General features: G+C 51.2%; 2 protein-coding genes across 5 annotated transcripts in view; one reads left to right on the top strand and one right to left on the bottom strand.

The window, feature by feature from the left end:
* stk10 (serine/threonine kinase 10) overlaps nt 1–15,279 on the top strand; it is a 42,399-nt gene extending 27,120 nt beyond the window's left edge. For all 3 annotated transcript variants that reach the window (XM_084449661.1, XM_084449662.1, XM_084449663.1), the window contains 11 exons: nt 44–802; nt 4,031–4,161; nt 5,496–5,619; nt 9,628–9,807; nt 9,920–10,012; nt 10,242–10,371; nt 10,761–10,885; nt 11,161–11,349; nt 12,146–12,271; nt 12,617–12,730; nt 13,480–15,279. In XM_084449661.1, the coding sequence (XP_084305787.1) occupies nt 44–802; nt 4,031–4,161; nt 5,496–5,619; nt 9,628–9,807; nt 9,920–10,012; nt 10,242–10,371; nt 10,761–10,885; nt 11,161–11,349; nt 12,146–12,271; nt 12,617–12,730; nt 13,480–13,620 (2,112 nt within the window). In that variant the 3' untranslated portion in view covers nt 13,621–15,279. The remainder of the gene's footprint in view (nt 1–43; nt 803–4,030; nt 4,162–5,495; nt 5,620–9,627; nt 9,808–9,919; nt 10,013–10,241; nt 10,372–10,760; nt 10,886–11,160; nt 11,350–12,145; nt 12,272–12,616; nt 12,731–13,479) is intronic.
* Nucleotides 15,280–15,386: 107 nt separating this feature from the next.
* sh3pxd2b (SH3 and PX domains 2B) overlaps nt 15,387–27,500 on the bottom strand; it is a 31,191-nt gene continuing 19,077 nt past the window's right edge. Inside the window, exons 6-14 of one of the 2 annotated variants that reach the window (XM_084449780.1) lie at nt 24,999–25,024; nt 24,506–24,541; nt 22,795–22,926; nt 22,456–22,557; nt 20,513–20,630; nt 20,049–20,266; nt 19,767–19,813; nt 19,417–19,542; nt 15,387–19,051 (exon numbers count right to left, since the gene is read on the bottom strand). In XM_084449780.1, the coding sequence (XP_084305906.1) occupies nt 17,486–19,051; nt 19,417–19,542; nt 19,767–19,813; nt 20,049–20,266; nt 20,513–20,630; nt 22,456–22,557; nt 22,795–22,926; nt 24,506–24,541; nt 24,999–25,024 (2,371 nt within the window). In that variant the 3' untranslated portion in view covers nt 15,387–17,485. Of the gene's footprint in view, nt 19,052–19,416; nt 19,543–19,766; nt 19,814–20,048; nt 20,267–20,512; nt 20,631–22,455; nt 22,558–22,794; nt 22,927–23,706; nt 23,980–24,505; nt 24,542–24,998; nt 25,025–27,500 lie in introns of those variants that run through there. The other variant, XM_084449779.1, reaches the window with a different exon arrangement.

Genomic DNA, 27,500 nt, shown 5'->3' on the forward strand with positions numbered 1-27,500 from the left:
GCTTAAAAATATAACCCCCGCCCTCCTTCTCCCTCCCCCCCAGCCTGCAGGTAAGGAGCCCTGTCAGACCAGCCAGACCAGTCTGGAGGTGGACAATCCGGCCACGCCCACCACCCCTACCCCAGAGTACGCAGTGGCCGCCTCCCCCCCGGACGAGGAGAAGCCGGCCCCGGCCCCGGTCGCCCCCCAGGAGCTCCCGGAGGAGAAGGAGCCGGCCCCGGTCCCGGAGGAGGAGGAGCCGAGCGACGGCCGACCGCCCGACGAGGGCATCGGCCTCCCGGACACCGACAAGCCCGAGAGCGAGGCCTCGGCCAAGACCTCCAGCTCCGACTCGGGCATCGAGGACGGCAAGAGCACGCCCACCTCGGACGAGGGCAAGGCCATAGACACCCCCGAGACGGAGGACCCGCCCCCCGGGGCGCCCGCGGCCCCCGCCGCCGAGCCTGAGGTGCCCCAGACCAAGGCGGCGGCGGAGGAAGAGGAGGAGGAGAGCGCCAGCATCGCCAGCGGGGAGCTGCCCGTGGCAACTGGCGCAGCGGACCCCAGCCCCGCCCCCAGCCCCGCCCCCACACCGACCCCAAACCCCGTGCCCCTCATCGGGCTGAACGGCCACGTGAGGAGGACGCCCTCCGACCGGGCGTCCGTGGGCGCCAACATGGGCAGCCCGGCGCCGCACGCCAACGGCAGGGCAGCCAATCGGTACTCCGACGTCGGCAGCGTGACGTCAGAGAGCATGGACATCTGTCTCAACCTGTCCGGTGACACGTCGGGCGGCAAGGAGAACGGATCCATCTCTGTCGGGGTGAGTCACTCACTAGCCAGGCTGGTCTCGGACCCGAACCCTAGTTTCTCTATCAGTATGAGACAGATGACTGATGGCACTTGGGAGTCCATAGGATAGACGTTGAAGAGCTCCTGTCACACAGGTGTATTTGTTTTTTGAACTGAAGTGAGTCACTTGAGACTGAACGGGTTCAAGAATGAAATCATTCTCCAGTGTTGAGTCAGATCGGCTGTTCAACAGTCTCCAACACCAGCAACATGTAGGCGACTGTAGTTCAGTGGTGTAGTGGACGGTATACGGAGGTGTATGGAGTAAACCCACTTCTTTATCCATGGTAGGGCTGTGCAATAAAATCGATACAGCAAATACATTGCAATATTTGTCGTGCGATACTGTATCGATATTCTGTGGTACAGTATGGATACAGTAAAAAAAAAAAAAAAAAAAAAAATCGCACCAGGAAAATATACAGAACAACACAGAAATTAAAAAATGAAGACAAAAAATTAAGGATAGAATTCAGTCATATATACAATATTCATGTTTTAAATGGATTTAAAATGTCCTTATATTCCCTCCGCCCTCAGGATCACCTCCAGCGAGGGATGGAGTTGTATTTTCAGCTGTATTTTAACATTTTCAGTAAATTACTGTATGTAGAGTATTGCAATGTATCGCAATATGTACTGTACAGTATTGTATCGCATCGCATTGTAACGTGATACGTCTCGTATACCCATGTATCCTGATGCTATCGTATCGGGAGGTGCTTGCCAATACCCATGGACCCACAGTACACCCACTTCTTCAACCAGCACTAATGTAAAAACTGTAACATATCTGCAATATAGCCATAGAGTATACCCACTTCTTTATCCACCACTACACCCAGAGGGGCCCAGGGCGGCAGGTGGAGTACGGCGGCATAACCGGAAACTCCTAGAAGGACCCCTCCTTGGAAACACGCCTGGGCGCCCGCCTTCAGGGGAGTTAGTGGCGCGGTGTGGGACTGTTGCGTTCTGGGTGTGGCTGTGTGCTTTGGAACAGAGGCTCGCCTGTTTTGGGCTACCAGAGCTGTGCCCTTTAAATCCTGCATTCATCCACCCTGGCTCTGACGGGGCAGGATCCCTAGTCACACATCCACCCTGGCTCTGACGGGGCAGGATCCCTAGTCATTCACCCACCCTGGCTCTGACGGGGCAGGATCCCTAGTCATTCATCCTGATGTTCTCACACATACTGGACTGAGAGAGACAAGCCAGTCAAGGTCTGGTTCCCGGAGAGAGAGAGAGAGAGAGAGAGAGAGGGAGAGGGAGAGGAGGGGGAAGAGAGAGAGAGGGAGAGGAGGAGGAAGAGAGAGAGGGAGAGGAGGAGGAAGGGAGAGGAGGAAGAGAGAGGGAGAGGAGGAAGAGAGAGAGGGAGAGGAGGAGGAAGAGAGGGAGAGGAGGAGGAAGAGAGGGAGGGAGAGAGATGAAGAGGAGGAGGAAGAGAGGGAGAGGAGGTGGAAGAGAGGGAGAGGAGGAGGAAGAGAGAGGGAGAGGAGGAGGAAGAGGGAGGGAGAGGAGGAGGAAGAGAGAGAGGGAGAGGAGGAGGAGGGAGAGGAGGAGAGAGAGAGGAGGGAGAGGAGGAGGGAGAGAGAGAGAGAAGGAGAGAGAGAGGAGGAGGAGGAGAGAAAGGAGGAGGGAGACGGAGAGGTGGATGGAGAGAGAGAGAGGGGAGGAGGAGGGGGGGAGGCAGAGGGATGGGGAGAATCTATATCGTTTCATACCAAGTCCTTTTGAACCAGTACTGCAACATTTTCCGTTCATTATGCCCAAAGGCTCTTTGTCTTCGGCCCTGTTCAGTATTCAGCGTTGTTGACGCCCGTTTCTATGCGGCCATTGTCGGCGCGGAGCTTCTGGTGGCTCCATCACTGGAATCCTATTGACTGTGTGTGTGGACTTGGGTCTGTTTGGGATATGTATTTTTTCCAGAACATATTATTCAGCAGTTCATTTGAGTGAATGGAGGATCTGTGTTCGGGACAGGAACAGTGGTCGGCTGTGTTGAAAATGTGCGTCTGCAAAATGTGTGTGTGTGTGTGTGTGTGTGTGTGAGAGTCTGTGTGTGTGTGCGCACACATGTGTGCTTGCGTTTGTGCTTGTGCGCGCGTGTGTGCGCAGGACAGATGGTCAGAAGTGTGTGTGATTTTGTGAGCCGGGGATTTACTGGAACACCCTGAATCACACGGAGGCTTAAGCCAAACACACCAGCTGAGCTCCCAGACCCCCTGGGCCCTCTGAGTACACTGTCAATGTGGACACACCACACACACACACACACACACACACACTGTAGCAGTCAGAGTGTTGGAGAAGGCCAGTCAGGACAGGCATACACGGACTCATGTTGACTTCCAGTAGCCACCTTCTCTGGTGAGAGAGCCGTGAAACGGCGCTGTTTGTTCAGCTGGCCCCGACGCTCTGTCCTGTCACCACCACCACCATAGCTACAGCACTTCCACCAAGGGCCCTCTGAACACAGCGCTGTCCCCCAGAGGGCCGCCCTGCTTCCTGAGCAGAGACAGAACCGCCGGACTGGTGAAATCGAGGCTTGACTACAGATAGCTTTGAGCGATCGCGCCTGATAAAGATCAGCCATTATTCCATAGACGGAAGGAAGAACGCATTTAATTTGAGATCGAACGGAGCCCACAGTAGGTCCATCCGCCCAGTGACCCAGGGGAGGGCCGGAAGCCTGTCTCCGTTCAGCATGGATGGGGGGGTGTGTGCGTGTGCGTGTGCGTGTGTGCGTGTGCGTGTGCGTGTGCGTGTGTGCGTGTGCGTGTGCGCGTGCGTGATTGTCGGACGGAGAACTAACTGCATGCACGCCACTCCCTGTAGAGCAGCAGGGCTGTAACAGTAGAACCGGCCAGGCAGGATCACGCCTCACCACTGCTCTGTCCTGTATGACTGTCTCCTCAACGCGTCTCCTCAACGCGTCTCCTCAACGCGTCTCCTCAACGCGTCTCCTCAACGCGTCTCCTCAACGCGTCTCCTCAACGCGTCTCCTCAACGCGTCTCCTCACTACGTCTCCTCAACACGTCTCCTCACTACGTCTCCTCAACACGTCTCCTCAATGATATCTCCAGATAAGCAGGCAGACAGACAGGCAGGCAGGCAGACACAGACAGACAGACAGGCAGGCAGACATGGAGGCCCTTTCTATTGCCCTAACCTCTCTCTCTCTCCCCCTCTCTCGTCCAGGACTCGCGTTTCTCCAGTAAGACCCTGAAGCGGACCAGGAAGTTTGTCATCGACGGAGTGGAGGTCAGCGTGACCACGTCCAAGATCATCAGCGATGACGAGAAGAAGGACGAGGAGATGCGCTTCCTCAGGCAAGGCCCCCTCCTTCCCGGACGTCTGTCCCTCCTCCTCCGAGCAGGGGTCAGGGAGGGGGTCTGGACTGAGCAGGGGTCAGGGAGGGGGTCGGGACTGAGCAGGGGTCAGGGAGGGGGTCTGGACTGAGCAGGGGTCAGGGAGGGGGTCTGGACTGAGCAGGGGTCAGGGAGGGGGTCAGGACTGAGCAGGGGTCAGGGAGGGGGACTGGACTGAGCAGGGGTCAGGGAGGTGGTCTGGACTGAGCAGGGGTCAGGGAGGGGGTCTGGACTGAGCAGGGGTCAGGAAGGGGGTCGGGACTGAGCAGGATCTTTTGTGACTGGGTCCTGGTGAAACCAGACCATATTCGAACGTCTGAAAATAAACCGACTATTTTTGTCCTCGTGACGCAACGGTGCTCGTTATGAAAGGGCACACAATACACACAGGAGGACCTCTGAGGTCACGCGGCGAAACCGGGGAAATGTTCATGAATCAGAGAGCGAGAGAGTTCATGTCGGTCAGTGAGAAACGTAAGCATGATATCAAAGAGTAAATACTCTCGTGATTGACAAGATGTGATGATGACGAGGGATGCAATTATCACCTCTTTATTTCAACATGACAGTTGACATCCATTACTGATTTAAAAAAAGGAATCAGGATTTGCGTCTCCCTCTTTGTAAACTCCACACTCACAGTAACGTGGTTGGCTTCTTTTAACTGAGGGACTGACTTTGGAAGTCAGTGGAGTTGCTCTGTTTCTCAGGACCAGCACAGCTTTCAGTAGCGTACACACATACTGCCATCTAGTGGTGGAGATCTGAAACTACATTCTTCAGCTCGGCCATGTTCAGCGGGCCATGACTCACGCACTATGGATTCCTCTCTCGCTCTCTCGCTCTCTCTCTCTCTCTCTCCAGTATCTCTCGCTCTCTCGCTCTCGCTCTCTCTCTCTCTCTTGCTCTCTCTCTCTCTCTCTCTCTCTCTCTCTCCAGTATCTCTCCCTCTCCAAAACCCTCCGCTCCTTTGATGTGAACAGAGAGAATATCTCTCACTGTGTTGCTGCATGTCTGCTGACATGAAAGGGAGACTTATGTGAAGGAAGTGAGGACAGGGAAAGCGCTAGCTGACATTTCACCAGAGGACGAGAACCCCTGTCTCTGCCCTGTTTCCCAGAGGTCCAGCTGTATGTGTGGGCAAGGTCAAGTCCATGACTCGAAATGGTTATTTATTGTGTGCGTGTGTGTGTGTGCATGCATGCGTGTGTGTGTGTGTGCGTGTGTGTGTGTGTGTGTGTGTGTGTGTGTGTGTGTGTGTGTGTGTGTGTGTGTGTGTGTGTGTGTGTGTGCAGGCGTCAGGAGTTGCGTGAGCTGCGTCTGCTGCAGAAAGAGGAGCACCGCGCCCTGGCCCTGCTCAACACCAAGCTGGACGTCCAGAAAGACCAGATGCTGCGACGCTTTGACCAGGAGATGAACGTGAGACACACACACACACACAATCACACACACACACACACTTTTATCCAACGCTTACAATAATCGCATTTAACGTAGGAAGTCAGTGCACTACTACTCACAAGCACATCTCCCCTCTAAACAAGTGACTAAGAGCAACTTAAAGCCAAAGTGCGAGAGCTGCAAAATACAAACACAACAGGCTTGTTGACTTTCGTTGTCTTTTATTATTGTCCTTATTCAGCTCTGCGTTGTTTTTTGATTTCAATAAAAGACGGCCCCCAATCTCACACAATACCACACAGTCCAGTGTCCCTTTGTTTTGATGTATCCCAAATACATCTCTCCAACACGGGATTTGAGCGACAATCAAAAGCTGTTTAATTACAGAAGGTTTAGCATACAAAAGACGTTGGCATACAGCCTAGTGTTCAGCTGGCCTGTCTGTATGGCTGTCTAACGCAAATCAAAGCATCTGAGCTCAAGCACGGTTCTTATGGTTCGGGTTCCACCCCCCCCCCCCCCCCCCCCCCCGATCAGACTGGTCTGGACTGATAGCGAGATAACTGGCCGATGGTTTGGCGCCCAGGTCTCTATCTCTAACCACAACAATTGCTGTTGTCCACAGAATGTACCAACCATGGAATGTCACCCTTATCTCATAAGTCTATGGAAGGGAGACACAGTTTCTTACAGAAAACTCGAGCAGACAGACACACTCAGGGGTCAAAATCTTAATTAGAAACAGCTAACAGGATCAGGTTAAAATTTCTCTGAAAATGCAGCTATTTTCCTCAATCCCCCCTAGATTATACGTGAACACGCAAAATCATAATGATCAAGAGAAATGTTGACTTCCAACAACCTAAACCTGAACAGCCATTATGCAGAAATAAAAAGAAGGAAACATGCCTAAGCTGAAACAGGTTACTGTCTAAACCATAACATAATCATACCTTCCTCTAGCATGATTACAATTCTAAAGCAAAGCAAAAATCTGTATCTTATCAGATCCCTTCATGTATTGCTGTGTGAATTTCTGCTGTGAAAGGAAAATTCCTCCAAATTCGAGCGTCCTCGACCCAGAGATAAAAAAACTTTTTAACAAACTACTGTACACTTCACAATACCCCTGTCTCCGTTTTAATGAGTATATCTCAAGTGCAACCTGGAGTTTTATTCACAGTGTAACAATGACCCAAACACTTCACAACTACATCAGCTTCCTTCTCCCTAACCAGCAAGCTGTGAATGGAGGATGAAAAAGTTAGTGTATGTGGGGTAAAAAGTTTAAGTGTCCCGTCTTGGTTATCGACATCTCCACCCGAGGTAGTGTAGTCTTCATTGCCGAACCCCAGCACACGTGGCCATTGTGTCCCAAGTCAATCCGGAAGTCCTTCTCTCCAACTCCACCTGTTAGCACAGAAAAACACTAGAAAACTGCGACAGCATTATGCATTCCACTCTCTGATTGTGAGAGCTTGTCTCCTCTCTCTCTCTCTTTCTCTCTCTCTTTCTCTCTCTCTCTCTCTCTTTCTCTCTCTCTCTCTCTCTCTCTCTCTCTCTCTCTCTCAGATCATATATTATTATCTTTTTATAGAAGAGCCACTCTCGACTCCAGACTTGACTTGAAGGTTCGTTCTAAACTGCCTACGGTCCTAGCACCCATTCTCTCAAGCCCTTTAGCGGTGCTACAGTCATCCGAACAGTGGGAGCAAATTGGAGCATTACCGTGTAATTCGCCCAGTTTGCTTTCTTCACCCTCGAGTAGGCCCCCATACCTAAACCGTATGGATCTTTAGCTCAAGGGCCCTGCTCGAACAACAGCTGCTACGTCTGTCCCTAGTTTTGGGGTGCTAAGACTGACGCTATCCTACCACAATGTTGTTGTCTGGAGTGTTTGGCTCTACAAGCTATCCAATCTATTGGTGTACGTTTACTTTGAGACGTACTCATCTTAATCTGTCAGGTAGCATGACCGCCTTGCATTATGTCGATGACTGAAAACCGCTGGTGTTCAGGTTTCAGGGCACTGAAAATGGTGGACGGGTCTGCCACTAGGGGCGCTATCTTATCCACATACTCATTGGCCACTCTGTAGTTCACACAGAGGCGCCATTCACCTGAAGGTTTCAACACAGGCCACGCTGGGCTGTTGGAGGCCCTGTGAGTTTTCTTCAGAAAACCTCTCTCCTCAAAGATTTTAAGGAGGGGCTTGATCCCCTCGACCGCCCATGAGGAGAGTGGATAATGACGAGTACATGGAGGAGGCCTGCCTGTGAAGGTGACCGGTTCCATTTTCAGAAACCCACAATCATTTTTGTCTTTTGCCCAGATTGGCAACTCTGAAAGGTCAGGTTTGTTTACCCGACTCAAATTCCATTAGATTTTCCCTTGGTGGAAATGAAGGGATGAATTGATTTTTTGTCAACACTTCAAGACCCAGTAGGGGTTTTCCTACCGGTCCCAGCCACACAGAGGTTGTGAGAGACACAGGTCCCAATTCCAGCAGGAATGGCCTTGTTTTTCTCACCCAAATAGGTCCCTCCCCCCCGCACCATGCATGCCTTGCTTTCACTCTCATTTTGATGTCAGTTTCCTCTAGACAGCGATGAGGAGTGACTGTTGCCACCCCCCCCCCCTCGTATCAAGGAGGAACTCTATGTTTTTCGGCGTCCGTTCAAGGTGGTTGCTACATACAGGCCCTCTGGCTTTTGTAACAGGGCGACCTAGGATGCGGAGCAGTGGCATCTACTGATTGACGGATGTTCTATCTCCTCCTCCGACTCCTCCTCCCTAGCCTGCTCTCTCGCTGGTAGTCAAGCGACTGGCTTACTGTAGTTTGTCTCTGGTGCGGCTGTGGGGGAGGGGCTGAGTCGGGAGCTCCAGCACTCTGCTGAAGCAGATAAGGTTTTGGGTCACACACAGTACAGTATGGTTTTATCAGAGTGACCTAACCACCAACGCTTCCCTAGAATGTGTATATATATATATATACATGTACATAGGCCTATACATACATACATACACATCTAGCTTCCATATGCAACACTAAACATAAATCACAAAATCATCCTGACCCCACGGGTCTTTTCTAAAAGGCAATTCGGTCCCCTGTCCCCGTCAAACTAACACATCATCCACCCTGTTTCATGTGGACGGAACCCCAGGATGGAAACCCCACGGGTCTTCTTTAAGGAAATGTTCCTTAAAGGCTACACATCATCATCCACCCTATTTCATGTGGATGGAACCAGGGAAGGGAATGTTAAAGGCTACACATCATGTGTCATCATTTTCATCAGGCTCTTAAGAGAGAGGATCCTGGTCGTACTTCTTGAAGAGGCGAGACACACATCCACCCGCCCACAGAGAAGGTCACGGCAGCATGTCTGTCCTCCTGTGTTACCGTATCACAAAGGGGGAACCCCCCTCGGTCGACCCTAGCGCCCTCACACGCCCGGCGAATCCACCCCCCGCTGGAAACACAGCGGATGAAAACGGAAACCCCGTCCACAGCTCTGCCCACGCTAGAGAAGACGCCATGTCCCGTCTTGTCCCTGGACACATACATGTACAGCCCACATACGGCCCACGTACGGCCCACACACGGCCCACATACAGCCCACACATGGCCCACATACGGCCCACACACAGCCCACACACGGCCCACATACGGCCCACATACGGCCCACACACTGTTCCACAAAGAACCCGCGACCCCTCCGAGGCCGTGTGATGGGGATGTTTTACTACAGTAGTCTCCATATTTACATTAGTCATTTAGCAGACGTTTTTATCCAAAGCGACTTACAATAATTGCATTTATCGTAGGTAGTCGGTGTGCTACTACTCGCCAGAACGCACAGGTGCATCTCCTTTCTAAGCGAGTCGGTGACCCTACGTACACAGGGATGTATCTCTGCTGCGCCTCCACTAGCTGGAACCAACTCGCCGTGGCCCCGGTCAGGTTCTGCACAGTTGGGCTGCAGCGTCCGCAGTTCTGACGGCCCTTCTCCTTGCTCTCAGGCCAAGAAGAAGTACTACGACACGGAGCTGGAGAACCTGGAGAAGCAGCAGAAGCAGACCATCGAGAAGATGGAGACGGACCACGGCCTGCGCCTCCGCGAGGAGTCCAAGCGCATCCGCGCCGAGCAGGACCGCGACAGCCACCGCTTCCAGGAGCAGATGAAGCAGAGGAAGAAGGAGGTGCGTTTGTGCGTGTGTGTGTGTGTTTGTGTGTGCCTGTGTCCGTGTGTGTGTGCATTTGTGTATTGCGTTAACTTAAACAGTGTGTGACTTCCGGCATATGTGTCTGTAGGTGAAACAGGAGGTTGACAAGCTCCCCAGAAAACAAAGAAAAGACGCCATGAAGCAGAGGATGGCCGCCTTTCAACAGAGGAAGCAAACCGAGGTACGACCCTCTCTCTCTCTCTCTGTCTCTCCAGTATCTCTCTGTCTCTCCCGTATCTCTCTCTCTCTCTCTCTCTCTCTCTCTCTCTCCCGTATCTATCTTCTCCCTCTCTCCCATATCTCTTTCTCTGTAGTGTCTCTCGCTACACAACGAGTCAGGAACAATCTACTCGTAAACTCTCCTTCCCTCTGTCATCATTCATCTATCCTAACACCCGCCCCTCCCCCAGGAGGAGAACTTTGCAGCGGCCCAGAAGACCCACCTGGACACCACGCTGACCAGGATCATCACGGAGAACAAGAGGGAGATCTCGGAGACGGAGAGGCAGTGTCTCAACAAGAAACAGCACCTGATCAGAGGTACACAACCCACTCACGCCATGCACCATGATCATGCACAACACAACCCAGAACACCAGCTTGGGCGCCTCCAGCTAGAGGCGTTTCTACTGCATAGAAAACCTCTCTTCTTAAAATGGCTCAGTTTTCCCACCGGAGTGAAACGAAAGCCTATCGCGTCACATCTTCACAATATCCTACGATTACTTTGTGTTTTGTTTTCACAATGAAAAGTGTTTTGTAAATGAAATTATTACTATGATTTATCTTATCTCTCCCTCTCGCGGTCTCCCTGTCTACCTCTCTCCCTCTCTCTATCTCCACCACCCCCACCCCCCCTCTCTCTCTCCCTCTCTCTATCTCCACCACCACCACCACCCCCCCACCCCCTCTCTCTCTCTGCCCCCCAGAAAAAGAAGCCACCATCTGGGACCTGGAGGAGAAGAACCTCCATGAGAAACACCAGCTGATGAAGCAGCAGCTCAAAGACCAGTACTTCCTCCAGCGCCACCAGCTGCTGAAGAAGCATGAGAAGGTAACCTCTGCTCTCTCTCTCTCTCTCTCTCTCTCTCTTAACCTTCTCTCCTGGGTAAGAGGGTATCTCTGCCGCCTGCTCCTCTCTCTCACCCCCCTCCGCCATCTCTGGAGAGACCTACCAGGCCATGAAAGCTCTTAACATCCCATCATAGCTCAGTTAGAATTCGGCGTCACCTGTCCACTGTTTGTTTGTTTTTTCCCGCGAGTGTTGGGATTTATTTGAGACTGTGTGGATCCACCCTTACGTGTGTGTGTGTGTGTGCGCGCCTCCAGGAGCAGGAGCAGATGCAGTGCTACAACCAGCGGATGATCGAGCAGCTGAGGGTGCGGCAGCAGCAGGAGAAGGGCCGCCTGCCCAAGATCCAGCGCAGCGAGGGCAAGACGCGCATGGTCATGTTCAAGAAGAGCCTCCGCATCAACTCCACGGGCAGCGCCTCGGAGGACCGCGAGAAGATCAAGCAGGTAGCCGTGCGCGCTCGTGCGTGCGTGCACGTTGGCGCTCGCAGGGGTAGACTAGTCTCAGCTCCAGGCCCATGAGAGTTCTTGGGTGATGCACTACGTAAGCTACGCTAACTACTTTACTGCGCGCTGTAGATCTCTCTATAGGTCTGGGACACTTCATGCAAAAATCCGGTGTTCAGATCCCGGCGATTCGTCAGTAGTGCCGGAATCCCTGCGACACCAATCGGTAACGACTAGCGCGATCAGGTGTTCCCACCCATAGATATTCCCCGCCCATCAAACCTGGGCTAGCGTCTCTCATTTGCTGCTACGACCTGTCACTCTTTCACTTTTGACCCGTCGATACGACCCCAGAACACCAGCTTGGGCTGCAAAGTGGCACAGACTCTTATCATGAAGTATGGGGAGCGCAGCCATTCAACATAATATTTGAGTCTGGAGACAGACTAGGGGTAGGCTAGATTCAGCGAGCGCTACCGGTGGGCCACAGTGGCAGTTTGTAAGCACAGCCGTGCCCTCCTCCTCCCTCTCTGATCTCTCTCTCTCTCTCTCTCTCTCTCTCTCTCTCTCTCTCTCTCTCTCTCTCTCACTCTCTGATCTCTCTCTCTTTCTGATCGTTCTCTCTCTGATCTCTCTCTCTGATCTCTCTCTCTCTCTCTGATCTCTCTCACTCTCATCTCTCTCTCTCTGATCTCTCTCTCTCTCTGATCTCTCTCTCTCACTCTGATCTCTCTCTCTCTCCATCACTCTCTGATCTCTCTTTCTCTGATCTCTCTCTCTCTATGCACCGCCCCAGTTTGGCCAGCAGGAGGAGAAGCGTCAGAAGGCAGAGCGGCTGCACCAGCAGCAGAAACACGAGAACCAGATGAAGGAGATGATTGGCCAGTGCGAGGGCAACGTCAGAGAGCTGCAGCAGCTGCAGGTGAGCGACGTCTGTCTGTCTGTCTGTCTGTTTGGCTGTATTTCTGCCTGTATTTCTGTCTGTATTTCTGTCTGTCTCTGTCTCTGTCTGTCTGCCTGTCTGCCTGTCTGTCTGTTTGTCTCTGTCTGCTGTTAATATGGTATTCTGTAATTGTGTTACATGGACAGTATACTATACAATAAGATGTTTTCACCACACAATCTCATTGGTTGTGTGTAACAGCAGTGTATCTTGCCGCTGTATATAAATGCCTGTGTAATATATCTACATGCAATCATTGCGTGGTCACTGACTATGTGTGTGTGTGCATGTCTACGCACGTGTGTGTGTGTTTGTTTGTTGCAGAATGAGAAGTGTCATCTGTTGATTGAGAACGAGACCCAGCGTCTTAAGTCTCTGGATGATAAACACAACCAGCAGCTCAGAGAGTGGAAGGAGCAGCTCAAACCCAGGAAGAAGGTACCGAGTAATGCACAACTCTGCACAACTCTACACAACACAACTCTACACAACACAACTCTACACAACTCGGCACGACACTACACTACACTACACTACACTACACTACACTACACTACACTACACTACACTACACTACACAACACTACACTACACTACACTACACAACACAACACTATACAACACTATACAACACTATACAACACTATACAACACTATACAACACTACAAAACACTACACAACTCTACATGACACTATACAACGCTACACAACACTACACACATTACACAACTCTACACAGTGCTACACAACTCTATACAACACAACTCTATACACGATTACTTACACACACACACACACTACACGACTCTACAAGGCTCTACAAAACTCTACACAGCAGTAAACAACTCTACACAACACTACACTACATAATACACAACACTACACAACAGGCTACTACACAGCACAACACTACGCAGCAGTGCACTGCACTAAACTTGAGTACAGAGCAGTATTAGAATCCAGTTGAACAGTCCACTACATGTATATACAGGTACACCTGCCGGACCACTTCACTGATTTAGTCCGTTTCCAAACGGTCACTTGTAATATTACTTTGAAGAGTCATGATAATAGATCACAATTTATGCAGGCTAGATCATGTTACATTTTATTTCTCTCCCTCTCTCTCTCTCTCTCTCTCTCTCTCTCTCTCTCTCTCTCTCTTTCTTCCTTCCTTCTCTCCCAGGCTCTGGAGGAGGAGTTGAACCAGAAGAAGAGAGACCAGGAGATTTTCTTCCAGATGAGCGAGGACTCTGAGTGCTTAAACCCCAGCTCCCCCAACAAACTCACCAAGTTCCTGCCTTACTCCGACTCCTCCAACACATAAACTGGTCCTTGGCTCAGATAGTCCTCCTCAACTATTATTTTTCTTCTTTTTTAAGTGAATATTTATGTTTTACGTCATGTTTAAAGATTTTATTTGATAAGCAGAGGCTAAGATACAATTATCACACGTGTACAGTATCAGACTATCTTTGTCCATGCAGTGTTTCATATTTCCTTTGTCATCGTCTGTGGTTTACATTGGGACCGCTGATCAAGAGGCTGACCAGTAGCCATTAAGATGTGAAGCTTGGCTTCTCTCAGCCCAAAGAGACAGTTGATATGATGCTTGGCCTCTCTCAGCCCAAAGAGACAGTTGATAGGATGCTTGGCCTCTCTCAGCCCAAAGAGACAGTTGATAGGATGCTTGGCCTCTCTCAGCCCAAAGAGACAGTTGATATGAGTAGTGTTGAATAAAAAATGAAGCCTCGTACAGTAGAAAGCTCTTTAGCTGGAGCCACCCCATAAGCACTTTCTCTACAGTATCCCAGGCTTCCTCCAAATATTCCCTGACTTCTACACACGCGCGGATGTACATTAATCCATCAGTCTCTCTTCTGTATGTGCCTTGGCTCGAGTGCCTGTTTCCTTTAGAGTGCATGCGTCCATGTGCTCAGAGGAGATCTACATAGTTGCCAAATCATATTTCTTCTTTCTTTTTCTTTTTTTTGGGTTACAAAGGTTTATGCAGAATACAGAGCTTTTGTTTCAGGATTCACTTTCAGGACTGTTGGAAGACAAAAAAAGGTAAAACGCTTTCAGCACTGTAGATATGAACTTAAAATACTGAAAATGAAATGTGTTCATTTTAGATCTAATTATCTGCTTAGATACTGTATATAGTTTTAGCATTTATTTGAAATTGCTCTGCAGGAAAGGAGGAATTTAAATGGAGTTGACTACCCCCATTTTGTATTTTTACTTTCAGATATGAAGGAATACATTGACATTAAGTCACAAGTTCTACATTTGAAAATATATTTTGGGGCGGTATGTTGTTTTTTAATTATAGGGAGTTATGTTGGACTTGTCAATGACGTCTTTGTCTGCGCTGCATTTTTACTGTAACGGCTAAAACTAGCACACTGGATGGGAAGTGACCAAGCCAAAGCAGAATAGTCTTCTTTGAAGGATCTTAACACATTTAGTTTCGATATGATTAAATAGTTAATAAATAGTGTATATGTTGATATCAAATGCACTGTCAGCTAACCAAAGTGCAATATTTTCCAACTTCAAGATGTTTGTTTTTCACCACCAATGTGCCTTTCCTTGCACTGATGGGTGAATGCAATGTTCTTTGATGGAGTGCAGCATTTTGTTCAAGATTATGTAAAATAAATTTGAACTGAAACTCCTGCAGAAATATATCCTGCTGCTTTTGAAAATGGGGACGTGGTTTCTTGACCAGTTTGGCCTGTAGGTGTATGTATGTTGTCAGGCCAGTTATCAGGTACAGCTGTTTCTACTTCCTATCTTACTGACACCCACTCCCTTGCTCACAAGATGTTTTAATTTTTTAATGTCTTCCTTTAATGTTGTAATCTGCAACTAGATTCTTGTTTCTGTTGATGAATCTTTATTTGTATGGGGGTGCAGTGAATGTGACTGTCCAGCAGATGGAGCCACTGTTGTATATAAAATGCTAATAAATAAATGCAGATTTTCTAATATCTACCCCCGGCCTTGTCTCATCAGCAATATAAGTTAAAATTTCCAATGAAGGAATACACGAAACCTTTGAAAAATGTGAAATATTTATTGATTTATATGAAGCAAAAGAGTCAATGAAGGGAAATACACAAGAATAAGTAAAGGATAGTTGACAGAACTGGGACAGGGAGGGAATGATTAATAAGACACAAACGTATATCCCATACTCCTGTTCTCTTGCATTGTAGTATTCACATACCTGCAGCCTCACCCAGACAACTCAAACATTTCTGTAAGTCTCACTACAGTAAAATACTCTCCCCTCTCACAACACTTACTGGACTGGTTGTGTAAAGAAGCCATTTCAAACAGCATAACATACATCCCAGGTCACCCGTGGTTTGTGTTTCAGATATTACTTTATGTACTAATGACTCTTGAGCCCCCCACCTCGGTCAGCTGACCTGATGCACTGGTCTGTGTGACCAAAGACTCTAGAACATGACAAGGAGTTTTGGAAGGGAAAGTATTAAGTATACTAGCAGCTAGGAGCAGATTGACCACTTTCAGAGATTTTCCAATAAACCTGTGAGTTACAGGAACTCCCAGCTTTGTCAACCATTTTGTCAATCAACAACCACCAGTTTCTGAGCTCGCCTAGACAAGTCATCTAAGGACTGGAGTTGAATAAGCAAGATGGAAACAATTACACCAGCCTGTCAGGATGAAACGCAAGCAACAACCAAATGGGTTATATATTCCCAGTCTTTCTACATCCAAAAAAGTGTCTAGAGGCAAAAAGGCTAGGGTGTGATTACTGGAGAAGTACCATGCATCTCCCTGGAGACCTGTTTTTTCTCCAATCGACATTTCCATCCAAAACTATACGCCCAAGAACAGCCTACTTCTGTCCATGACAACTCTCGTTCCCAACAGCATTCCTCAGACATGACAAGAGGTGAGAAGTTACAGAAAAGTGACAACCGCTGATACATACAGTTCATTCTGGAAGTACAATAAAAACTACTTTGCTACATTGCCTGTGCTTGAAACCAGTCAAGCACTGATGTAAAACGTATCTATGATCACAACGTATATTAGTCTATGAGCACCATCTTGTAGATTCACAATGTAATGTTTCATTGCACAAATAATCGCTGATTTCCCATTTATTTGGGGCTGTAGCTGTGAAACATGGTAAATGGTCACTGTCCCTGGTGAAGACTAAAGCATTGTGTACCCGTTCTAGGTGTTTCTCACATACTGTTGTACACAGCCATAGTCTGACCTCAGGGCACTGCATCAAACATGGCTATGGCTTTAATGAAACACTATGCTACTGTATACATGTATGTATGCTCTCCTCTTTTATCTACTGAAGCCACAGTGTGCAAACCTGAAGCGCAGTCCGACATGAAAAGTGCACATCTGTTCAAAATCACTGCAACATCATAATGCAGTTCAGAAGAAGAAAAGAAAAAATGTTCACAAACGCATGAAAACGCCGGTATAAACTTTTAGCAATTTACTTGGCAAGAACTCCTACTGAGGGGTTAGTATTAGCACTTGAAGCCGCAAACGTCCTCTTGATCTCCACCTGCGACTTCTGTCGCATCTAAAATTGAAAATGTGCAGATGGTGCAGTCTCTGTGGAAGGCCGATGTCCTTTGAGTATTATGGGCTTCATTGACTTAGGCCGGATCTGAGTGTTTGTCTCATTCCTGAAATATGGTAATTTCTTCCATATCCATTGTCGGTTACAACTCCACTAATTAGTGTCAAGCATTTCCTAACAGACACACTATCCCACTAAACTGCATATTGTACTTGCTGGAAGCACTTTGCATACGGAACAGCTGAGGCACGGCATCATGGAAGACAGGGAGATACATAAACATGAGCTGTGGTTCTAACAAGGCTCGTGATATAAAATTACACTACAGGCTTTGAGTAACATATGGCACAAAAGGTCAATAATGGCATAAGTTGTTTTTTGTCCCCGATTTGATGTTTGGATATCATAAGAGACAAAAGTAAACAAGGACCAGCAAAACTCCAGTCTGACTCTGCTGGCTCATTTTCACTCAAATATAAAACAAAATGGAATGTAAAAGGTACCTATAAATAAAAAAAGCTAATTAAATACAAATAGTGATATTTCTTAAAAAATACAAAATAAAAAAGGGTGTGGGGTGGGGGTCTCGGAACCCCTCAGCTCATGGTTTCTTGCTCAGGTAATTGGAGGGGATCCAGCCCTCGGTCATCTGCCCCTCTCCTGTGTTTTTACAGAACCACCAGCCGCTGCTGTTCCTCTCCACCACCTCGAACACGGTGCCCTCCTTGAAGCCGGCCGTCTGCTCGTCGCCCTCAAAGTCCGCCACGGCCTGGTACAGCTCCTCCTTGCCGGGCTCCTTGAGCGTCGGGGGCAGGCACAGCGGGGGCAGCTTGTCCCTGGGGGGCCCCGGCTTGGCGCTCTTCGGCTGGGGCTTGGGGGCCACGGGCAGCCGGGGCCTGGGGGCGCCGTCCTCCGTCTCCCGCTCCTTATCCTTGGGCGGCGGCAGGACGAAGGCCTTGGGCTTCGGGGGAGGGGGTCTGTTCAGCGGAGGGGGCGCGGGCCTGGGGGCGTCGGCGCCGTCCTTCGGGGTCGGAGGAGGGGGTTTGGACTCGGCGCCCGGGCTGACGGGCTCCGGGGTCTTTTTGGGAGGAGGCGGTCTCCGCGGGCCGGCGGCGGGCCTCTGGGGGGGGTGTTTGTGGGGGGGTATGGCAGGCTTGGGCGGGTCGGGGCTCTCCGGCCTGTGACCGTTCTGCTGCTTGGGCGGGAACCGCGGCTCCTTGCCGGTCTTGCCGTTGTTGAGGGGCGGGTGCGGAAGGGCACTGGTAGGCGAACTGCCGGGCGCCGGGGTGCCGTTCTGCTGACCCGCTTCCGCTGATCCGGAGCCCGGCTCTGCCGGTTTGGCCGGCTTGAGTTTGCTCCGCAGATTGCTGATGTCCAGCTTGTTCTCAGCCGGGGGCTCCGGCTTGGCGGCCGGGACGGGTTTGGGCCGGATCACAGGTTTGGGCTTCACGAAAAGGGGCGGGGCGGCGGCGGCCTCGGGCTTCTCCTCAGGCGGGTCGGGCTTGGGCTTGGCCGGCTGCTTCGCCACGGGCTTCAGGTTGAACTTCTTCACCTCCTTGGCGGATACCTTGTGGCCGCACTCCAGGCCCATCTCGTTCTTCAGGTGCAAAGCCTTGTTCTTGTCCTCTTTTTTGGGCTCGGGGGGCTTCTCGGGCTTGAAGGGCGGCGCCTTGGGGCCGAGCAGAGGCATGATGACGGCGGGGGCGGGCGGCTTGGGGGGCAGCGGCTTGGCGAGGTCCGACCGGGGCTTCTCCGCCACCTCCGCCTCCAGGCTCTTGTTGATGGACTCCCGGCGGGGGGGCAGGGCCGGCTTCTCCTCGGCCGGGGGGGCGGACGGCGCCGGGGGCAGGGGGCTGGAGAAGGCCGACGCCCCCTTGACGGCGCCCGCCTTCCAGTCTCTCAGCTTGGGCCGGGCCACGGACTCGGGGGCCGTTGGGGGCTCGTCAGGGAGGGGCTTGGACCAGCTGTCCTCCGGCGCCGCCCCCCCGCTGGCAGCGGGGCCGTCCTCCAGCCTCAGCTTCTCCATCTCGTTGGGCAGCGGCGCCAGGAAGTTGGGGCGCAGGGCGCTGCTGGTCTTCTTGTACTTGTCGATGAATGTGACGGGGGCCCAGCCTTCCTTGTCCTCGATCTGGATGTACCACCAGCCGCTGGAGTTCTTCTCTATCACCTGATACACACACACACACACACACACACACACACAAACGGGGGGACAGCTGGTAAAGAAGCTGTTGTCATTTATATTTTGCTACTCTCGCACTTTGGCTTTAGCACTAGATTACTGTATGCTCTTAGTCACTTGCATAGAGGGGAGATGCACTTGTGAGTTCTGGCGAGTAGTAGTACACTGACTACCTACGTTAAATACAATTATCTTAAATCACGTTGGATTAAAAATTAATGACGGTAATGTATTGTAATGTAAAGCATTCTGTAATGTAAGCATTAAGTCCATACAAGTACACTGAGTAGGGAGGAGAGATGATTATGATTATGATTATGAGACCGTATGATATAAGGTGGGTCTCTCACCTCCACCTTGATGCCAGCCTGGAAGCTGATGCCGTCGGGGATGGTGGTCTGGAAGTCTGCGATGGTGTAAAACTCCTCCTCCACCTGGGGAGGGGTGGGAGGCTTGGGGAGGTTCACCCCCCTCGGCTGCAGGAGGACGAGACGGGAGGGGGGGTGGAGGAAGAGAGAGAGGGAGAGAGAGAGAGAGAGAGAGAGAGAGGAGACGGAGGGAGGAAGACAAGAAAACAGCGCCAGTCTTAGAATCAGTATTGACTTGTGGAAGATAAATACGGAATGTCAAATCAATATGAAAGCCGTTCTGTCCAACAGAATCTAAATCGGTTAAGTGGTTGCTTGAGCCGAGCACTTACGATGGTGAGGTCTCTGCGTGGGGGCGGTCTCGATCTGGCTCCGCCTTCTGTGGGAGTAAGCGGAGACGTTTGAGAAAGGCAGACTCTACCGAGCTGTCTGAGCTACATCCAAGAGAGGGGAAGACTGGAGAGGAGAGAGAGAGAGAGCGAGAGAGAGAGAGAGAGGAGAGGGGGACAGAGAAAGAGGGGGAAGAGAGAGGGCTGAGAGAGGTGGGGGGGGGCGGGGGAAGGAGAGAGGGGGGAATGCTGGTCTGATTGGCCCCAGCCTTGGTTCGCACTCACTGCGCTTGTTATCGGAGAACGGTGAGAAACACTGCTCCTTCTGGTTGTTGTCCCGGTTCTCCTTGGCCGCCGCGTTGTTCTGCTGGCTCTGGTTCTGCTTGGAGAACCCGTCCAGGTCATTGGTGCTGGCGCCGGCTGCGCCCGCCGCCAATTTCTGGGTCAGGATGTCAGCCTTCTTCAGATAGGAGGCCGGGGCCCAGCCCTCACGCCCCTGGTACCTGTGTAGACAAGAGGTCAGAGGTCAGATGAAGGCTCCAAAGTAGTTAAGCATAACCGTCAAAACCAAAGCTTTTTGGGGTTTAAGGAAACGGTGAAGGGTTTGTAAGTGGTACGATGCGGTGTACGATGTGGTACGATGCAAGTTTTGAATCGGTCCCAGATCTCTTAATCGGTCCCAGATCAATTCAGTTATTTTCACCCGAACAACACATTGCATACGCGGTACGTTCTGGAAGCCTTCTGACCTGATCTTCCACCAGCCCTCCAGGTTCTTCTGGATGACCTCCACGGTCATGCCCCTCTCCAGGTCGATCTCGTCCTGGTCGCGCGCCGCGTACGGGTAGATCACCGTGTACTTCTCCTCTGTGACGGACGGAAGAAGACAGTCGTTTGAGACGAGCGACATGTAAACGCCTGTCTCGAATATATACAAGGACCGCACATTCACAAAATGCCAAAATGGAAGCAGCAATGACGCGGACAAGCGGACGGACGGGGGGGCAGCTATGCGGGGAGAGCGCGTGGTGGCGCGGTACTGCCTGACGGCCATCACGGTTAGTCTGGAACCCTTCCATGTTACAGTGCCTCTGCCCGATGCTTGTGTTGTACTGCGGTGCCCTGAGGTCTGTCGCAGGCTGCGAAGCTCTCACGCACCGCTGCGCCCTATAGGTCAGAGTTCCCTGGCCTTCAGCCCTCGCTTCTCTCCTACCATATTTGGGCGTGTTTGACTCAGAACCAGTGATTATTGTTTGCGCTCCAATTACACTCTCCTGCTGTCAGTCCCTGAGGTTAACTTCGCACCGAACTTGGCAAACAGGCCGTCATGTTCACTGGCCCTGTAGAATGGAACCACTGACAGATTTGCAGCTTAATGAGTTGATCCCGATTAGGGCTTTGAAGGGTTTGGAGTCAAATTCAATTGGAGCCTGTTGCGTCCCTGGCTAGATTCCATCTCTTCCTATCTGCCTTTTTCCTTTTCAGGCGTATAACTCTGTGTAATTGCTATGCTGTGTATTATGTGCTTTAATGTTGTTTTATGCTGTGTTGAAATTGTTATTGCTGCTGCTGTTGTGTGTTATGTGTCTTTAAGCCTTTAAGGCTGCTTAATATGTTGTTTGGAATTGTATTACTACTATTGTTTAATGTTGTTATTATATACATACTGTTTACTGTATATTGCTTGAAATGGATTGCGGCTGTCTTGGCCAGGGTTCCTTCAAAATAGAGATTGTCATCTCAACAGGACTTCCCTGGTTAAATAAAGGATTCTATTGGTCTAACTCTCTGTGACAGTGTTCATGTAAATAAAGTTGGGCAGTTTGCTTGGTGGAGAAGATGTGAGACACACATGCGACACAAAACACACACATACGCAGACAAATCTACTGCAGACCTACAAACAAACAGGACATTAGGTCTATGCTACTATGTGTACTAAAGGATACACTTCTTAAGGACTTTTTTGGTTATTTTGCGTCAAAGTTAGGTATGGTCAATGTTCAGTTAGAGTCATGTGAATGGTATATCCATAACAAAAATCTGAGCGGTTACATCGCAATTTATCTGATATGAAAACCAATCGTTTCTAAATATGCAATTGGAAAGTGCAAATGTTGAATTGCGTGCACACAACATGCACCGTTCTACATGCTGGGGTCTGGTTACCATGCTCGGGCCCTGCATGCCAAACACACACACACACACACACACACGCACACACACAGTGTAGAGGGGAGAAAAAGAGGCGTGCGCTCCACCTTGCCCCAAGCCTGTGCTGAACAGATCCCCTAAAGTTCTCCTTCTCCCCACGTGCCTGGGCAGTGACCAGTATCTCCTCGACACTGTCAGCAGAGCACAGCGGTCGGGGGGTGGGGGGCAGGAAGTAAGCAAACAGGAAGTGAACACTCCGGCTCTAGTTTGTCTTCAGTGGTTCGACTGTTCATGAAGCAGCGTGAAGAGACGGGAAATCACGGCGCCCTGTTTCCCTAAATAACTTTGCCTGTGCTGCTCCGTGGCTTTGCTCCGAACAAATCCATCACGTCGGACGGGAGAATAAAACAGAGATTTATGTATTGGATACGCAGATCTAAGGGCCTGTGCTGTTCTGAGCTGGGCTGTTTCCAGTGTGTTGGTCCTCAGAGAGCTGTTACTGGGTGGGGGGGGGGGGGGGTGGGGGATGGCCAGTTACCTTCCTCTCCTGGCAGGGAGAAGTCGTCAGGGTCGTCCTGGGCCTCCAGGCACGTGGCGGGGACCCAGCCCTGGGCGTCCTCCGAACTGACAAACCACCATCCTGCGCAGACAAACACACACACGCGGGCGTGTGTACACGCACACGCACGAACATGCACACATACACACAAAGGAGCGCACACACACACATGCATGCATGCAATGACACGCACGCACGCACGCACACACACACACACACACGCACACACACGCATACACGCACACATTAAGCACTCTCGGTCCAACATCAGGTTGCTAGTTGACCATGCATGCGGGTGACCATCGGGCGTCCTGCTACCTGACTCGTTCTTCTCGATGACCTCCACCGTCTGGCCCACGTGCAGGCTGATCTCCGAGCTCTCCTGCTTCTCGTAGTCGGTGACGGCCACGTACTGGTCCAGCAGCAGGGGGTCTGCGGAGGTGGAGTCTCCTGGAGGAACACACACACCAGGGGTTAGCTAAATCTCAGTAGTTCACCCAGTCTGAAGAAGTGAAATGAAATTCAGCGAATGACACTGAACAATCTGGACATGCAGTTCTGCTTGTCGATTGGCTGGATTTCAGTCCACTTCTTGCATTGAGCGGTCTGACCCCAGTTTGACCCCGACCCAGCAGACGTGGTGGGCGATTTCCGCTCCCCTTGCTGCCTCACAGATTAGCCCAGAGAGGGGCGGGGGCGGAGGCGTGATTGGAGCGACAGGCCCTGGACCCCTCAGCGAGCCCTCACTCTTACCCGGACACTTGTTCGGACCCGAGATGACACGGTCGGTTTAGGTCACGTGGTGTAACGGCATTACCATCGTGCCGTTGTGGCTTTCTGCCATTTTGTTTAGACCTATCTCACTATCTTATCATCTACAGTGCACAAGTGACTGGTAAGCAGGGGCGAGGGGTCCATTTGGGATTGTATGAGGGGAGGGGGGGGGGGGGGGGGGTTAGAGTTAGAGGAGAGGACCAGACAGGAAGGAGGGTTATGCCAATCATCAACATGTAGCATGAACAGGGACAAACCACCACCAGGTTAGCCTTCACCAAGACAGTCACCCAACCAAGACAACCTCCAAGATTATAACCCGAAGGTTATAGACCAGATAACAACACACTCCTGATTCAGTTCAATGTTGGCCATGGTCCTACAGTTTCATGTGGTCCTACAGCCCTATACATGGCAGGTCTCCATATTTGTGAGGAGGTTTGCAGCCAAACTTACTTGCTACCGTGGTAAACAGAGCCCATGGATGCAGTGGGGAGTGGGGATTGGGGGGGGAGGCGGCTACCGCTGGGCCAAAGCATGCAGCTAGTATCTCTGGAGGCGTCCGTTCACGGTCACGCCGTCCACACGGGGCTGACGTCACAACCAGGGCAGGGGGGTGGTGAGGGGTCAGGGAGGTGTCAGGTTGGGAGGGTCCTCTCTGGAGCTCGAGCCATGCAGTCATCACACAGTGAGCTTCAAGCCAGCGCTGCACTACCTGGCCCGCCTCTGCCCCCCCCCACGACCTACCCCCTCCCCTCCAGCTTCGTACTCTACTATCCCCAGCCTTCTGCCTCCCTCACCTCACCTGACCCCCCCCCCCCCCCCACACACACACCCTTTTACCCCCCCACCATGCTTCTAGACACTACCTGCCCCCCCCCCACCCCCCGCCGCTGCCATCGCAGTCCAGTCTGCACCAACCCACTTCTCCTCTTTACTCTGAGCTGCCACGCCCCCCCGGCCCCCATCCGGCCTTTGACCCTGTCTTTCCAAAGTATACCTTGTACTCCTTCCTCCCCGCTGCACCTCCCTGCTGTACCTGCCCCCTCTCCTCTCTCTCCCCGGCACCATGCAGCCCCTCCTCAAAGACACCGGCCACCTAAAGGACCTATAGCCTGGGCTCGGGGCTTGGGGGGGTGGGGGGCTGGGGTTATGGGCCGGGCCAGGGAGGGCAGTCGAGGCTCACATGGCTGGTACATCCCCCCCCCCCCCAGGTGAAACACAGAGCAGGGCCAAGCACGGGGTCTGTTACTACCTCTCTTTAGGAAAGTAGTCGCTCGATCCACAAGCCCTGATGGAGGAAAAGGAACGAAGAAGCATTTTGATCAAGTGGAACTTGAACTCTGTTGGGTTAGAGGAGATGAATGAAAAAGAGCTCAAACTGTGGATGTGATGACGTGTCTATACAGAGGGATTCATTCAAGAATGGACAGGGAAAGTACTGTTAGTAGTTATGGATGGGCATTTGAATGCACCCTCAGTCCTCACAGCTAGATGGCGCCCACGTCTCTGTGGATAAATATAAACCAGTGGACGGCAATACTCCAACACAGAGTCACATGACCAATGATAAGATGATGGATTAAATAAATACAATAACATAATTATGATCAACTTAACTGTATACCTCAATGACACTCCTCCATATGATAAAAAACCACATGGCCACACCAAACGCTCTGCCTATATATATATATATATATATATATATATATATATATATATATATTAAATCAAAGTTTCCTTACCTGACTTCTTCTTTCCAATAGGTTCCCTGTAAAATGGAGAAGAACATAATTTAATTACCATTGAGTCAAACAGGATTGTTTGGATTGAAAGAACTTGGGAAAACTCATGACCTAGAAACCTCATCTTCAATATTTCCACCTATGTAACTATGAGCATATGCCTCGGCAAATACACAATTTGAACCCTGTAACCAATCACTCAGGTCCCCTTTAGAAAAAACACTGCCACTCACTTTCATATGAATGCTTTGATTTGGTCATGGTTCAACCACTGTCAGACGTCAATAAAACCTGCATTGGTTCTGCTAGTTAAGCTCTCAGGGTGATTGCAGCAATTCAGTGCTTCTCATATGTTCAGCCGAGGTCAATCTGAGGCAGAATATGGTTGACTGTTGAGTCCGATACTAGGACGACTGTAAATGCTGTGATACAGCATCGACTTAGTCTGCTTTAGCCATCAGACGAGAGCAAAACCCCATCAATTCACATCAGCAAAAGCTGATTCAATGTCCAGATGCCCAAGGAGACAGACTGAGGTGGTGAATTCTCTCTCTCTCTCCCTCTTTCTCTCTCCCTACCCCCCTCTCTCTCTCTCTCTCTCTCTCTCTTGCTCTCCCTTCCCCCCTCTCTCCCTCTCTCTTTCTTGCTCACTCTCTCCTCCCTCTCCCTACTTCATTTCTTCCTGGCGTCTGTCCTTTTCATTTCCCTGTACAGAATCCATGCTCTCAACAATCACGTAATGCATTGTTCGCTTGGCACCCCTGTTAATTGGTCTCGTTATAAATCTTTAGTCATTAGTGTGCCCTTAATGCACTGTAAATAGAAGACCCAGCCAAGACAACCTAGACAGAGGGTAGCACCACACTGCGACTGTACAACCCCTTAACAGGGGTCAGGCCAAATGAGTTCCCATTGGTCCGCGGATGAGTCAGGCACAGTCCTCGAAGGGCACGTCGCCTGGAGGGACTAATGCCATTGGAGGGCTGGGCTCAATCTGGACACTCTGGAGCCGCGGGCTCGTAAAAACCGTAGCCTAGCCGGCCTCTCAAACCCAGAGCAACTCAGCTGCTCCGCCAGGGGCCAAACCACATCGGCCCCGCCCAGCGATGAGCCACGCTAGTGTCTCCTCCCCTCAAGCTCCCCTCATCCTCCCCTCTCTCCTGTCCAGCTACTCCAATCCTTCTGATGGACAGGGCAGAGACGTCCCTCTCGGCGTGGACGATTTACGGGGGGGGGGGGGGGCGGGGCTGTATCTCCTCCTCCTGAGAGGGCCCGCGAGCGCTCTGTCGGCCAGCGCACGTCGCATCGGGGGGGGGGCGGTAATCCAGTTTTAATAAAGACAAACCAAGGTCTTTTCTGTATTCGTCGGCCTCCCTCGCCCCACCTCTCTCTCTCTCTCTCTCCGCACGGCGTCAGATGCTTAGGGCTTTGTCTGCAGAGTAATAAGGTATGTGTCCTTGGCAGCGCGCTGGGAAGGGAGCGTTGTTGTCTGTCTGCCGTGACCTGCTGTCTGTGACAGCATCCATTCATCCTGATCAGCCGTGACAGGCTCGGCTGTATTCCTCTCCGCACGCGGACGAGTTATTCCCTCCCAGCCACACTCGCATATCGTATTAGACAAACAGGCACCGGGCGGCCATCTTGGATTTCTTTGTCTAGGTAGCTGACTCATGACCGCTCCAGGTGACAGGCTAATACTGGGGAATGATAATCAATCCAATAGCGAATCCATCACCGCTCGAATGCATTTGCACTCGTTCCACACACAAGTCGATAATGTGTGTAGAAGCGGACAGGCGCCCACATGGACCGGCTGAGTAGGGAACATGACACTCATAAATGCCCAAGTCGTTTTGTGAGGCCGGTATGAGTGATGTATGAGTGCGTCCCCGGACGAGGCTATGATACCAGGAGAAAGGTGTCATGAGCTGCCAGGCAAACGTTTATGGGAAGCTGTTCCTCTTTTATAAACCGTGACGTGTCAGGGAAAAACGGTCTGAAGGGTGACGACAGTCTCCGAGGAGATGAGAAGATAATTGCACCGTGAGGACTCAATCAAGTGCCAGGCTGTGGAGGTGACGACGGGCCGAGCCCACTCGAACCGAAGCCAGTTTGAATACGAGCCTCGAGAGCGTGACGACAGACTAGTTGGGGTGAGGCGGCTGAGCTAACGTGCCGGTTGACATGTGCTGTTTTTCTGCGAGGGGGCCAACGCCAACCCGGGTCACGGGCCCCGTGGAACCAGCGACCCCTGACCCCGTCTGCCCTCCAGGCGTCGCCTGCGTTTTAACGACAGTGCATTCCGTAGGCGGTGCGGGGGAAATGCCGTGGTTACTTTACGACTCACCGTCGGCACGTTGTAACTGTCAACCGCCTGGCTATGACGCTAATGTGCTTAGTGAGATTTACAAGAGGGCAGGCCGACCCCTGTCTTTTTCGACACCGTGGAACTGCCGTGCGGACTCAGCACTCAGCACCGCAAAACGAGGGCCGCTGTGTCGC

The sequence above is a fragment of the Borostomias antarcticus genome, assembly GCF_949987555.1.
Source record: "Borostomias antarcticus genome assembly, chromosome: 15".
Classification (NCBI taxonomy): domain Eukaryota; kingdom Metazoa; phylum Chordata; class Actinopteri; order Stomiiformes; family Stomiidae; genus Borostomias; species Borostomias antarcticus.